General features: G+C 54.1%; 5 protein-coding genes across 5 annotated transcripts; 1 reads left to right on the forward strand and 4 right to left on the reverse strand.

Moving 5' to 3' along the window:
• Positions 1-2,601: 2,601 nt before the first annotated feature.
• On the forward strand, positions 2,602-3,440 carry BROUX77_007635 (uncharacterized protein; the record flags this gene model as incomplete). The annotated part of the gene is made up of 2 exons (XM_073752751.1): positions 2,602-3,081; positions 3,420-3,440. The coding sequence occupies 2 exons, from the start codon at positions 2,602-2,604 to the stop codon at positions 3,438-3,440; spliced, it is 501 nt and encodes a 166-aa protein (XP_073601928.1).
• Positions 3,441-3,485: 45 nt separating this feature from the next.
• BROUX77_007636 (uncharacterized protein) lies at positions 3,486-7,112 on the reverse strand (the record flags this gene model as incomplete). Its single annotated transcript, XM_073752753.1, has 1 exon — positions 3,486-7,112. The coding sequence occupies one exon, from the start codon at positions 7,110-7,112 to the stop codon at positions 3,486-3,488; it is 3,627 nt and encodes a 1,208-aa protein (XP_073601929.1).
• Positions 7,113-7,162: 50 nt separating this feature from the next.
• BROUX77_007637 (uncharacterized protein) lies at positions 7,163-8,464 on the reverse strand (the record flags this gene model as incomplete). Its single annotated transcript, XM_073752754.1, has 1 exon — positions 7,163-8,464. One exon carries the CDS (start codon positions 8,462-8,464, stop codon positions 7,163-7,165), a length of 1,302 nt encoding a protein of 433 aa, XP_073601930.1.
• Positions 8,465-9,563: 1,099 nt separating this feature from the next.
• Positions 9,564-10,584, reverse strand: BROUX77_007638 (uncharacterized protein; the record flags this gene model as incomplete). Its single annotated transcript, XM_073752755.1, has 2 exons — positions 9,564-9,948; positions 10,316-10,584. 2 exons carry the CDS (start codon positions 10,582-10,584, stop codon positions 9,564-9,566), a joined length of 654 nt encoding a protein of 217 aa, XP_073601931.1.
• A 2,364-nt stretch (positions 10,585-12,948) lies between these two features.
• On the reverse strand, positions 12,949-13,626 carry BROUX77_007639 (uncharacterized protein; the record flags this gene model as incomplete). The annotated part of the gene is made up of 1 exon (XM_073752756.1): positions 12,949-13,626. One exon carries the CDS (start codon positions 13,624-13,626, stop codon positions 12,949-12,951), a length of 678 nt encoding a protein of 225 aa, XP_073601932.1.
• Between the last annotated feature and the right edge of the window lie 202 nt (positions 13,627-13,828).

Genomic DNA, 13,828 nt, shown 5'->3' on the forward strand with positions numbered 1-13,828 from the left:
ACAGGGCAGAAGGCAACGCTATTTAAGGCGTTGCAGATTCTGACAACAGAGATCTTCCCAAGCTAGAACCAAATCACAGATAACCGAAAGTGGGGACATACGTAACTCAACGTTACCAGACGCTACTATCAAACCGGATGTTAGTTCACGAGATAAACCAACACGGCAGCAGCAGAACTGAAAATCCCTCAAGACACCCAGGCAACGATATGTCGCGTTACAGCGATATCGGCCTAACAGGTGTGGGCCCCACGCTCAAACGCTGTTGACACAAAAGGAACGAGAATAGCAGTCAACTCAGAATAAGCTGCATCAACTGCAGAGTACCGAGTTACCTAATAGCGATGATCTATAGTGTGCAAGCCGGCCACACCCGAGTAGATAAACCGGAGTGACACCTCAAGGTTACACAGACCACCAAGTGGTATAACCGTATCATCATACGTCCTTGGAACATTAGCGTGACACAACGGAAGCGGGGTAAGGTGCCAGGCATAACCCTATGCAATGGCAATGGCAAGAATGGCTATTCATGACACAGAGCCAGATTGGAGACCGCGCGTTGATTTCGAGGACACCGAAGCGCTTGAGATGTTTGAAGCCGAGTTTGGAACAGAAGACGATGTGGGCGTACCAGAAGCTGACGCCCGGACAGGCCCCCGCACACGGACGAGAGGAGGGGGGTAATGTTACGGGTCGTGGACCCGATGTTGGATCATCTTTGGGCTGATCCATGTTGACCCACTTTTTGTGTGATTTGAAGTTGGGTCCACTTTCGGGTTAGGGTTTGTGGACCCACTTTTAGTCGACCAGGGTGCGGCCCACTTTTTGTGTCACAAGGGTCGGGACCCACTTTTATGTGCACGGATGTTGCTCCACTTTTATTGTACAGGGGTCATAGGGCTGGTTGCCCTGGTGGGGCCCACACAACTGGATTCCTGAATGCCTATAAAGCATAGCCAGTTCCCCCATCTTTAGTTTAGATTTTCTTCTTCCTTTTCTTTCTTTTCTTCCCTATGTTAAAGATAATAAACAGCATTTGGTCATAACTATGAGATTTTCTCATACTTAGTGAAACCCGTCACAACCCAACTTCAAGGAAACACTACGCCAAATCAGCCGTTCAAAGTGGTTCACTATTACGGATAGGGCCCAAGGAAACCATTAGGGTTCTAGAAAGCCAACGACTCGGGACAATGATAGGTTCCAGAGGTGGACAGTCAGGCCTGCGCGGATATACGGCCGGGAGGAGAGGATAGAACTCTCTAGGTCGTATGGTCGGTTTGAGGTAAAGAGGCACACTCAACTAATTGATCTTATAACACACGGAAGGGAATAAACAATCACAGGAACACTGAGGTAACGAAGACGACAGAAGGTACTGATGCAATGAAGGCTATCAAGAAACAAGTGATGATTAAAGATATAGTACTAAAGAAGAAGGTACTATCGAAGAAGTGATACTATAAACTAGTATACACAGAAGAATGGCAAAAGGGGTGTATGTGATTGTTAAGCTTGGGGAGCAAGAGCTAACCTGATCACACAGGGCAGAAGGCAACGCTATTTAAGGCGTTGCAGATTCTGACAACAGAGATCTTCCCAAGCTAGAACCAAATCACCGATAACCGAAAGTGGGGACATACGTAACTCAACGTTACCAGACGCTACTATCAAACCGGATGTTAGTTCACGAGATAAACCAACACTGCAGCAGCAGACTGAAAATCCCTCAAGACACCCAGGCAACGATATGTCGCGTTACAGCGATATCGGCCTAACAGGTGTGGACCCCACGCTCAAACGCTGTTGACACAAAAGGAACGAGAATAGCAGTCAACTCAGAATAAGCTGCATCAACTGCAGAGTATCGAGTTACCTAATAGCGATGATCTATAGTGTGCAAGCCGGCCACACCCGAGTAGATAAACCGGAGTGACACCTCAAGGTTACACAGACCACCAAGTGGTATAACCGTATCATCATACGTCCTTGGAACATTAGCGTGACAAATGGAAGCGGGGTAAGGTGCCAGGCATAACCCTATGCAATGGCAATGGCAAGAATGGCTATTCATGACATCAACAGAGACGTCCCCGTTCACGTTGTCCCACGGCTATAGTCCTGACTTGGTTGAGCTGCAGCCCGACGCCATTGCCCCCCTAGCAGCCCCCGTTGCAGCCAACACGAGTCCCATAGCCCAAGCAACAAGAATCCTATCTAAAAAACTTTTGCAAAAATGGCCAAATCTGTGACGGGTTTCACTAAGTATGAGAGAATCTCATAGTTATGACCAAATGCTGTTTATTATCTTTAACATAGGGAAGAAAAGAAAGAAAAGGAAGAAGAAAATCTAAACTAAAGATGGGGGAACTGGCTCTGCTTTATAGGCGTTCGACAATCCAGTTGTGTGCGCCCCACCAGGGCAACCAGCCCTATGACCCCTGTACAATAAAAGTGGAGCAACATCCGTGCACATAAAAGTGGATCCCGACCCTTGTGACACAAAAAGTGGGCCGCACCCTGGTCGACTAAAAGTGGGTCCACAAACCCTAACCCGAAAGTGGACCCAACTTCAAATCACACAAAAAGTGGGTCAACATGGATCAGCCCAAAGATGATCCAACATCGGGTCCACGACCCGTAACAAAATCGACAGAAAAACTCACCAAAACGACTCTGAGCAACAGCTCAATTGATTCCAAGACTAGTTCGAGCAGTGCATCGAACAAAATAGACAAGAAACCGACCGCGCGCGATGAAACGCGCCGCACGACGCGCCTGGGGCTGAGTTTCGCCCAGATGGCGAGCCAGGAACCGCGTTCCGACGACGACGAGCTGCTGCGTTCACCGTCGCAGCATGCGCCCGTCACCTCATCGATGAAAGTCGATGCAGGTGTTGAAGATGCGCCGGTTGTTGAGATTCCCTCGACACCCGACTCGCGCGACTCGGACGCGACAACGCCAACGCCTAAGGCACTGGATGGGAACCCGTTCGTGTTCAGCCAGGCTCAGCGCGATGAGAACGACACCAACAACACCAACAACACCAACAACAACAACAACGACCAGACGATTCCTGTAAGGGGTCAAGTCGTAAAAGGACGTAGAAGGGCAGAAACAGATATATTGCGATGGAGAGAAGAAGAAAGAACTAACTAAAACTAGGAGAGAGCAGCAGCTCTTTATACTGCCTGGGTAGAACAACTGAGGCCTACCTGATTGACCCAAACGTGGTGAGTCATCGGGCGTTCGGATCAAGGCCGGTTGGGCCACTTGTATTCGGACCGTCAGTAGTCGGGCCTTTGCGGACTCGGACCACCGACACTCGAACCACCGTTGCTCAAGCCACACCGGCTTCAACTCGGGCAATCAGGCAAAGCCTTGACCCGGGTCTCCCAGACCCTAACATATGCAAGGCGGTGTGGACGGCGGTGTAAACAGCGGTGAGGGCGGAGCCTGAGCCTACCTCGATCCATAGATCGTTACAATCGCCTCCTCCTCCCTCTCCTCCGGGGGACTACTGGCAACTTCCAGGGGCACTCGTGGGTCTGCTCGTATCTCTCAAGGGCTGCTGTGTCTTTGACGTGTGACAAGGGTTCCCACGTTGGCTCTGCCCATCCAGTCCACTGGACGAGCACTTTGTGACGTTTGTCGACGACCTTGTGTTGTAGGATCTCGTCGACAAGATACTCGCCAGCCACTAAATCGCCGGAGGCTTCTTCGGGCGCGATTGCAGGTGGTTCAGGGTTGGCTAGGACTTGGGAAGGCAGAGGGTCATCACGGGCGCGGCGGACAAGACTCACGTGGAAGACGGGGTGGATACCGGTGGGCGTGTCTAGTTTGACAGCGTGCGTACCGACGACTTGGATAACGCGGTACGGCAAGGCAAGCCAGTCGAGTGTCTTCGAGGGGCGGATGGTGCGCACGTTGCGCAGACGCAGGTAGACTCGGTCGCCGACTTTGAAAGCTTCCGCTGCCTGGCGTCCCCGGTTGGCATGTCGTTCCTGTGTTTCAAGGGCGAATTCCATGGAGGCCTGGGCGAACGCGGTTGCGTCGCGGTGCTTGGCGAGCCAGTTGTGGCCGGCAGTGGCGGGGGAAACGGTGGAGCCTGGTTCGTGGTCGGTAGTCAAGTCAAGGGGGTCAATGTTGTAACCATGGGTGAAGAAAAAAGGGGAAAGGCCAGTGGCAGTAGCGGTGCGATTGTTCAGGGCGACCTGGGCTTGGGGGAGAAGTGCAGCCCAGTCGTCTTGCAGGAAAACAGTGAAGGCACGGAGGTAGGTCTCGATCTCCTGGTTGGAGCGCTCTTGGGCGCCGTCGGTCTCGGGATGGAACGCAGTGGAGAGGCGGCGGGTGATGGAGAGCTGGCGACAGACTTCTGTCCAGAATAAACCGGTGAACTGGGGACCTCGGTCGGACGTGATGGCGCGGGGTAAACCATGGTGGGCAAAGACGTGTGTGATGAAGGCTCTAGCTACGTCAGAGGCAGTATACGATTTCAGCGGTATCAAGATTTTACTCTTTGACAGCCGGTCTGTAAAACCTAAGATAGTAGTGCAGCCTTCGGACTCGGGGAGGCCGACGATGAAATCCATGGCGAGTTCTTGCCAGGCGCGGTCTGGGACGGGCAGGGGCTTCAGGAGGCCACGCTTCTGGTCGCGCCAAATCTTGCTTTTACCGCAAGTGTCGCAATTACCAACGAAGCGGCGGACATCGTCAGAGAGGCCAGGCCAAGCGTAGGAGCGGCTGACTAGATCACGGGTTGCTGATCCTCCAGGGTGACCGGTGAGCGTGGAGTCGTGGACTTGCTGGATGATGCGAGTGCGGAGGGGCTCGTAGTACGGGATCCACAGGCGGTCACGCCAGAGGAGACGGGTGGCGGAGTCGAGGGTACACTCGCTAATCTTCCAAGGAAGGCCCCACTCGTTGGGGAACGAGCGGGCTTGTTCTTGGACAGCTTGTCGCGCTTGCCAATAACGTTCGTTATGGGTAAGTGCCGAGTGCCAGAGGGTCTGGAGTTCCGGGTCAGCAAAAGGGGCATCTAGGGCAGCGTGGTCGAGGGTCAGGGTTCCTTCGGGGTCTTTGTCAGGCTCTTTAGCCCAAACAGCGGCGGCAATGACGAAGTCGGGCCCGTCAGGGCGGAGAACTTGGTGGACACGGGACTGGAGGCGTTCATCGGAGAGGTCTTGGGGCAGGTCTTGGTCGCGGCGGGAAAGGGCATCGGAGGTCACTTGAGTAACGCCGGGTCGATGAATTAACCGAAAGTCGAACTCGGACAATTCATGGGCCCAGCGGCGTTGGCGTTCTGACAGGGTTCTTTGCTTCTGGAAGTACAAAAGGTTCTGGTGGTCGGTGTGTACTTCGAACGGGATGCCAGCGAGGTAGGAGCGCCAGGCGCGGAGGCAGGAGTGGATGGCCAACATTTCCTTATCGTGGATAAGGTAGTTGACTTCCGCTGGGCTAAGCTTTCGCGAGAAGTAGGCAACGGGACGCCAAAGAGAATCAGCACCTTGCTGTCTGAGGGAACCTCCCAGGGCCCAGCCGGAAGCATCGGCTTCAACGATGGTGGGGAGGTCAGGGTCAAAGGTGGCAAGGAGCGGGGCAGAGACAAGGGCCTTCTTCAAAGCTTCAAACGAACGGAGTTGTTCGTCTTCCCACTTGAAGGGTTGATCCTTCTTGGTCAGCAGAGTCAGGGGAGCAGCGACGGTGGAGTATTCGGGGACAAAACAGCGGTAGAAGTTGGCAAACCCAAGAAAACTACGGACTCCGCGGACAGACGTGGGAGCCTCCCATTCCTGGATAGCCTTGACTTTGTCAGGGTCTGCACGGATGCCGGAGCCGGGTTCAACGATGAAACCAAGGTACTTGATGGACGGGGACTCAAATTCACTTTTATCCCAGTCAAGCTGTAAGCCAGCATCTCCGAGAGCGCGGATGATCTGACAGACAAGGTTACGGTGTTCTTTGCGGGAGTCAGAGCTGTAGATCACTACATCGTCGAGGTAAGCAGAGCAGGAGATACCGAGCCAGCGGGAGAGCACATGATTGATAAAACGTTGGAAAGCAGCAGGAGCACCAGTGAGGCCGAAAGGGGTGACTAGCCATTCATACGCGCCGAGATGGGTGCGGAAGGCCGTGTAGGCTTCACTGCCTTCTTTAAGACGGAGGCGATGGAAAGCAGAGATGACGTCAACTTTGGAAACGTACTTGGCAGCAGCAATATCACGGAGGGTGTCGTTGATCAGTGGTAACGGGTAACCATCCTTCTCCGTGACGCTGTTCAGGGCACGGTAGTCTACGCAAAAACGAAGACCACCACCAGGTTTCTTCACGAAGATGACGGGGGCACCGCCTTCAGCACTACTAGCTCGGATAAAGCCAGCGTCCAGCAGGTCGTAGAGGGTTTTCCGGAGGAGCAGCAGTTCTTCTCGGCTCATTGAGTACAGAGGACACGAGGGCGGGGACAAGCCTGGTTTAAGGCGGATCTCTGTATCAATTCCAGGGCGGTTCGGGGGAAGCTCGGAAGCTTTCTTCCTATCGAAGGCGTCGATGACGGGAAGAAGCCACTCGGGACAGTTGGCACGGGGGTCGGTGTAGATCTTGGCTTTGAGAGCTTTCTCAATGTCATGGAGCGTGGCGGAGAAAATGCGGACATTGGGAGAGCGTCGGGCTCTCAACTGGAAGGCACGGATGGCGCGGGCGGAGACGGGGAGAACGTTGGGGTCAGCGGTGGTTGTAGTCAGGCGAAGAGGCGTGGGCAGGCGGATGAATACTTCGTTCTGGGCAGGGCGGAGGGAAGCGTCGTGCTTGGCAATCCAGCCTTGACCCAGGATGAGGTCCTCAGTCTGACCAGGGACGATGTAAGCGTAGAGTTTCTCGTCCAATCCTCCGAGACCAAGGTCAAAAACGGCGACTTGATCGATGACGGGTGGGTTTTGGTCATTAACTACTTGAGCAATTGGACGAGGGCAGATGGGCAGGATGGCAGCGTGGGCGCGGGTAGCGGTGCGCGGAGAGACAGTGGCAAGACACAGGCAACCGGAGTCGACGAAGGCAGAGGTAGAACAAGTTTTATTGAGAACAACATCTATATAGGTACCTCTAGCCCCCATTTCCTCCCGAGCGATCTTCTCTCCTTGGGGCTCTAGACGGCGACGTTCGCCTAGAGCTCTCCATTTCCCGACATGTCGCGGGACGCGGGCGTGGGCACAGGCAGGGGCAGAGCTGGGGTCGGCGCAGCAAGCTGGGGAAGGTTGGTGGAGCGGACAGGGACGGTAGTAGTGGGGACAAAGTTCAGTGGACAGTTCTGGCGCAGATGGCCAGTCTGGCGGCAGCGGAAGCAGGCGCGGTTGCGGCGGAGGCGCTCGCGCTCCTCGTCGGTCAGGGGCTGAAGGGCCGTGGCAGTGACAGAGGGAGTCCAATCCATAGCATCGGGGTGACGAGCAGCAGCCGACGGGGGAACGGAGGAAACAAAAGGGCCAGCAGGAGCAGGGGAAACAGGGTGGGCAGCGTACGGAGAGTAGGTCGTGTTATCAGTGAAAGCAGAGTAGTGGCCGCGGCGGGGACGAGGTAGGAATTGCTCAGCCTTGGAAGCGACGTTTTGCATGCAGTTGGTAAATTCAGGGTACGTCGCGGGGACGTTGACATAGACCATCGCTTGTCGGAGGGCAGGCGCCATGGCGGTTTGCAACTTCGAAATGCGGTTGCGGTCGCCAATGATGTTGGCGTCCTGGAGGACTTTTTCGAAGCGGGGCAGGAACAAGGCGAAGGGTTCAGAGGGTCCCTGGCGCATGTTGTCCAGGTGGAAGAGAGCACGGTCAGCAGCAAAGGGGTCGATGAATATGGAGTCCAAGTACTCCAGGAACTGGTGGGGCCCGGTGTCGTTCAGCAAGCCCTGCTCGAAGTACGCCACGACGAGGTTCTGGGCTTCTACCGTCATACGCGCAAAAAGGTACGCGTATTGCTTGCGGTGGTCACCGATTGACTCGCTGTCCAGTGCAAGCTTGGAGCGGGCACTCAGGGCCCAGACGCGGTAGGCAGAGCGTTGGCCGGAAAACAAGGCGATATCCGGGAGGGCGCGCTTCCTCGGTTCGAGGTTTCTTTCCGTAGTTGCAACGGGCACGGGAGCAGCGGGGACAGCAGTGGGGACAGGGGACGCAGGGACGACGGCGGGAGCGGAAGTAGCAGTGGCAGCACGGGCAAAAGCTTGGAGATCAGCGATGGCCTGATCTCGTTGTTGTTGGCCACTGTTGAACTCATCGCGCAATTGTTGTTGCGCGCGGTCGTGCTTCTCGCTGAGCTGCTGGATGGCTTGCAACAGATCTTGGAGCGACGGAGCCGCCGGAGCTGGAACAGGGACAGTAGGATCAGACAAGGCTACTGGAGGAGGCTCAGAGTCGAAGAAGACAGTGCTGTTAGAAGTGGTGTCAGAGTCGGAGTCGGTGGTAGGTACACAGTAGGGCATGTGACGGTGGAACAAAAGAGGAGCAGAGAGAAACGATGTGCAGGTAGCGGGTGGTAACGAGGAAAAGGTACAAAGACAGGGTAAAAGAAACGAGGACAGTGTAAACAAGGGTAGATCTGTTTCTATTGCAAGGCTTTACGAACTAAAAGAGGACGCTTTTAGAACCGCATATAATAGATTAAGAAACAGATGAGGAAGCAAGACTAAGTTACAAGAACAGGCAGAAACAACACTATCTAGATATACGCGGCAGAGGTATGACGCTTACCCTTGTCGATAAAGGCGGTGTAGAGACGGGTTTAGCAGGGCGGTGAGTAATGGCGGTGTGTTAGAGTGGTGAGGGCGGAGCCTGAGCCTACCTCGATCCGTGGATCGTTACACGGAAAACGGTTGAGAAAGCAGTAGATCTCATAATTGCCCTGCGGCGCGTGGGTCGGACCCAACAAACAAACGTACTTCTGGTACGTGTTGTGGAAGACCAAGGGGTCCTCATCCTCTTTCGACGTCAGAGCCTTCAGCGCATCAATTGTGTCTTTGATGCGCTGCCTTGGGCTAGCATGCTCCTTTCTCAGGAAGGACGCTAGATCCAGAAACGACGGGTTTTCTAGGCCTTTAGCCTTGTGGTGTCCCCGCCAGCTGTTTTGCAGGTTTGACTGCATTTGGGCAACACCCCACACAACGTATTACTAGTCAGGTTAGTTCGGGGCCATTGCAGAATTCACTTCCTAGATGCCCGCGAGCCAATCTTTGACTTGGCTGATTGCTGCGTCCATTTTTAACTTTTGGACGCTATATGTGGGAGTTTTGGGGGTCCTCTGCTTTAGGGCGGCTTCCTGGGTTTCTCTGATGGCTTTTGTCATGCGCTCTAAAGCCTCTTGTCGCTGGTCCTGGTTCTCATCCTGGCGTTGTTTCTTCTTTCAGGGCATACGGCGGAGTGATGCCCCACGACATTGCAATTCCAGCATCCCGTCCGTGGTTTCTTGGCTCCGGCTGGTCTGTTGCCCCTTGCGGTCGGTCTGGGGACAGGAGGACGCTTGAAGGACGCCATGCTTGCCTCGACGCGAAGAGTGCTGTACGCGTCGTCGAAGTCCTTGATGGGTCAGATGAGAGTTTCCAGGCTCTCGTAATGCTTTCCGACAGCCGACATCACGTGAGTGATCTTGCTTCTTTCCTCAAGACCAAGACCTGTTACCTGAGCTCCAGTCATCAGGTCGTCATAGCGGTCCAGCAGCTCACTCAGTGTTTCACCTAGTAAAAATTCGAAGTTGCTGAGTTGCCGTTGGACTTGGGCAGTGGGATCCTGGATGGTGCCAACTGTCTGGTGACGCAACACACTCATCATTTCTGTGTATGATTCACAGTTCTGAGCATACTCCTGCAGCCTCCGCTTCGTGGTGTTGAGGACCTCATCCATGATCCTAAACTTTGCAGTATTCGGGATCCTGTCGATGTCGTCGTGGCTCAGCTCAATCTGCCGGAGTGCCCTGGTGATGGCAGAATACCATGTTGGCCAAGTTTCCGCTGATGACAGAATGGCGTCTGGTGATACACGAACGTGCCAGCCTATCTCATTGAGATGTCGTGCGGTGATATCTGGAATTGGTTTCTGTTACGTGTTTTCCATCACAGGTTCAATGGGTGCACCCACTGGTGCCCGAATCTCATCTCTGATGATCTGTTGGATCATCGCTCTGATATCTTACATATCAAGAGGGTTAGCCTTCGTTGTGGTCGTTAATGGTGATCCTTGGTCTGCCTGCGTGGAGGCTGGGAGGTGTTGTTTCACAAGTGGGTCCTGTCGTGCTTTTCCTTTTGAGCCACAACGCCACATATATACGCCACGTGACAGACACGCATTCCCGGATGGGCGTGTCAAGGCTGTTGCGCAGCCACATGATTTTCTGGGAGTCCACCGCTTCAAGGGCTGTGGCGCGGCCCAAGAGGTCCTCGAACTCTTGCAGGTGGACCTCGATCCTTCTGCCTCTCTGTTTCAACCGCGAGAGTCGGTCATGAGCCTTGTCCAAGGCAGCTTTGTCCTCGAATGCCTCCTGCAACTCTTGAAGGAAATGGTCGCAGAAACCGGGGCCATCGTTCGTCAGGCGATCCTTGATGGTCCGCATGCGGCTGCGGGCCAAACCCTCGGCCTGAGCATAGATTGACACGATAAAGTCTCGGTCGGTCACATGTTCTCGCTCGCAGTGCCATATCTCCACAACCTAGTCGAACCAGGCGTCGAATTCCTCAGTGCTGTCAACACTGAGGACAGGGGAGCTTGAGTAAGCGGCCCGCATGTCATCGTTGGTGCGGCCACTCATGTTGAAAGTTTGTGTAACGGTAAAAGGGTGTACAATAAGCGATAATATAAAAATGATAACGGGTTCGGGGAAACAAACAATAAAACTGCAAGAACTGAGGAAGCAATACAGTCTGTAGGAACTGTAAACTGTAACTGTAACTGTAAGGCTGTGGCGATAAGAAGAAAAGATCCCGCTCTGGAGGCCTTGCTAGATATAGCAAGAGGCCTATTCGAGCTTCGGGCGCGGCGGGTGTCGCGTCAGAGGTAGGTAATGCGTCGATAATAGCGCGTAATTCAAGGGTTGTTTAAGGTCATAGTACGGTTCGAGGGATGTAAAGGGGAAGGTTGTAGAAGGTTCCGTAAGCGTAAGGGGTAACAAGTCAGGTGAGTTAAGGTCACATGCTACTCTAGAGGTACCCTTATGTTCTGACAAAACCTGCAGGTCGCAGGATGGGGTTTGGGTAATGCGCGGTTTAGCGGCACGAATGCGCCGGGCATCCTTGGGTTCTGGCGGTTTCTGTGGTAGGTATACTAGCGGCAGGATGCGTGTGACGGGGGGCGTTCGGGGAAGTTCTCTGTGACGTAGCGTCAGGCGTCATGTGGTAATATGCGCATAGTATATATTGAGGGTTAAGTTCTACATAGCGTTGCTCTGATCTCCAATTTCCCCATCCCATGTAGCGCAAGGCTCTACATAGGAGTATAGTTGTTCCGGCAGCGCCCCACATAGTGGGGCGGATACCCTTTCGGGCAGAATATACTATGACATCAGGCGCGTGGATGCGCGTGCTCTAGCTAACCGAGCCAGAGGGTGGCATTCGTCAAGGCTTGCAATGCGTACGGCGGCCTGACGGCGGCAGCGGTCCAACATGATGCTTGCGGGGAGAATGCCTGCTTCTCTGAACAGGGCCGCGTGGGGGTAGAGCCGTACGCGGGGATAATGGCCCTGGCTGTACGTACGACGGCCTTCGTGACCATGTCTACGAGCTACAGTTGACAGGCGGAGCCCACTCTACCTTTGGCTAAGAACTTCTGGGGACCATGGAACCAGACGGAGGCACCATATAGCAGAACTGGGAAGATAACGGCGCAAGTCGCTAGGCGTAGCAGGTTGGCCGAGACGCCGCGAATGACGTTGGTCAGCGATCGGGCATGGGCGGCGGCTGGCATGGCCTTCGCTGTCATCTGCTTAGCATGAGCGTGGAGATTGAGTCTGGTGTCCAAGTGGATACCCAACCATCTGGTTTCCTTGTTGGGCTAGATGGTGACCCCATCGGTGACTACTGTTGGCTCCGGCCCTGAGGTGCGGTAGAACTACTGCAGCTCAGTTTTGCCTTGGAAGAAGCTTGGGCCATTCTAGGCTCCTCAAACAGTGGCCTCGCTTGCCAGTTGGGCGGCTTGTCCGTTAGATTTTGCGAGGGTGAGAGCGCGCCCCAGGATAGTGGCATCATCTACGTATCCGAAGAGCATCTTGTTGTTGTGAATAGGAGCATGTTGTATAGGGGAAGGTTATTTTGAACTCAATAGAGACAGAACGCGGGATGGAGACGTGGGGAAACAACAGGCGGTGCTGGGTGCAGTCGATTAGAAAGTTATAGCATCTCAGCCGCGGGTATCCAAGAAGTGGTTCATCGTCATAAATATCCAGAATGACAAGAGGGAGGGCTACTTTACGTAGACCACAGAGATCCAAGTCGAAGCGGACAGCCTAGGTAGCTACTGAAGAAGGTTAGTCATGAAAGGGTTTCAGAGAAAGGGTGTGTTCAGTGCAGAACAAGATAGCTTGAATCTTTTCAAGAGGGCTTGAAATGTGATCGAGGGAATGTATTACCAGTGTCAACTAAGGTTACGAAGTTATGAAGGCTGTTGATCATAGCGTCAATGGAAAAGGAACCTCTCACAAGCAGTGCAGACTTTCCTGTCTCATTCTTACGCCTCCGAGGGCGACTTTCACCGGGCGGTGTGAGTTCTCCGGCTAAGTAGTTTAACCCGATACAGTCTCGAATTCATCGTCCGACTAATCCTCGAGCTGCGGCGGCGTGGGCACATAAACAGCAGGGACACAAGCACGGGGAGGGTTTCTGTTGGTAGGCACATCGTAGGGGCATTTGCGAGCAAAGTGGCCAGAAGCACCACAACGGCTACAAAGGCTGGCACGGCGGCGTCTCTCACGCTCCTCGTCACTAACTTAACGGGCAACGCGGCGACCATAAGTACGGGCAAACTGGTAGTGGCCTGTTCGACGGGCGGAAGCTTGCTCGGCTTCCTGTTTACGCCGCTGCAGTTCCTCAGCAGCGTGGACGGCACACTCGACATACGCGTCGTGGACCTTAGGAGGGTAGGCATTGCTGATGTAGTCCCGAATGGGTCTATCGAGACTGGCGCGCAGCAAGAGGATCTTCTGTGCATCTACTGAGTCAACCACCTTGGCACGGATCATCAGGTCTTCGACTTCTTGCAAGTGAACCTCTATGGGCTTCCCTCTCTGCTTGAGGTGGGAAAGCTTAGTGTAGGCTCTCGTGATGGTGGCTCCATCTTCGAAAGATCTCTGCAGATCTTGCAGCAACGGGCCGCAAGTGCTGGGGCCGTTGTTGGTGAGACGACTCTTGATGGTTGGGCCAGATTCTTGGCTAGGAGCTTGGGTTGCAGCAGTGGCGGCTGCAGTTGTGGTACCCATGTCGACGCGTGATCCCCTGTCGCAGACGGGAGCTTCCCGGGTGGCAGCGTTCTGCTGTTCGAGCATAGCGATCAGCTGGTCAAAGCTATTCTCAAGCCTAGTCATCCACCGGGCTATTTCGTCTTCAGCAGTAGGGGTGGACGAGGCTGTGTAGGCGGCTCGCATCTCCTCGTGACCGTGACCACTCATGGTGACAACTTGTAGGCAGATTATGTATTTGAGTGGCGATGGTCAAAGCGTATGAAAAAAAACGATAAAGTAAATGATGTAGATTTGGGGGGGAACAGGTTGTAGAAAACTGTAGGGCTGTAGCGATAGGAGGAAGAAAGGTCGCGGTGTTATGTCGGGGCCTAGTCACAAAAATGGCGAAGTCGGATAGTTGCAGGTGAAA

The sequence above is a fragment of the Berkeleyomyces rouxiae genome (assembly GCF_048999995.1).
Source record: "Berkeleyomyces rouxiae strain 22BRR77 chromosome Unknown BrBRR77_ptg000012l, whole genome shotgun sequence".
Taxonomy (NCBI): Eukaryota; Fungi; Ascomycota; class Sordariomycetes; order Microascales; family Ceratocystidaceae; genus Berkeleyomyces; species Berkeleyomyces rouxiae.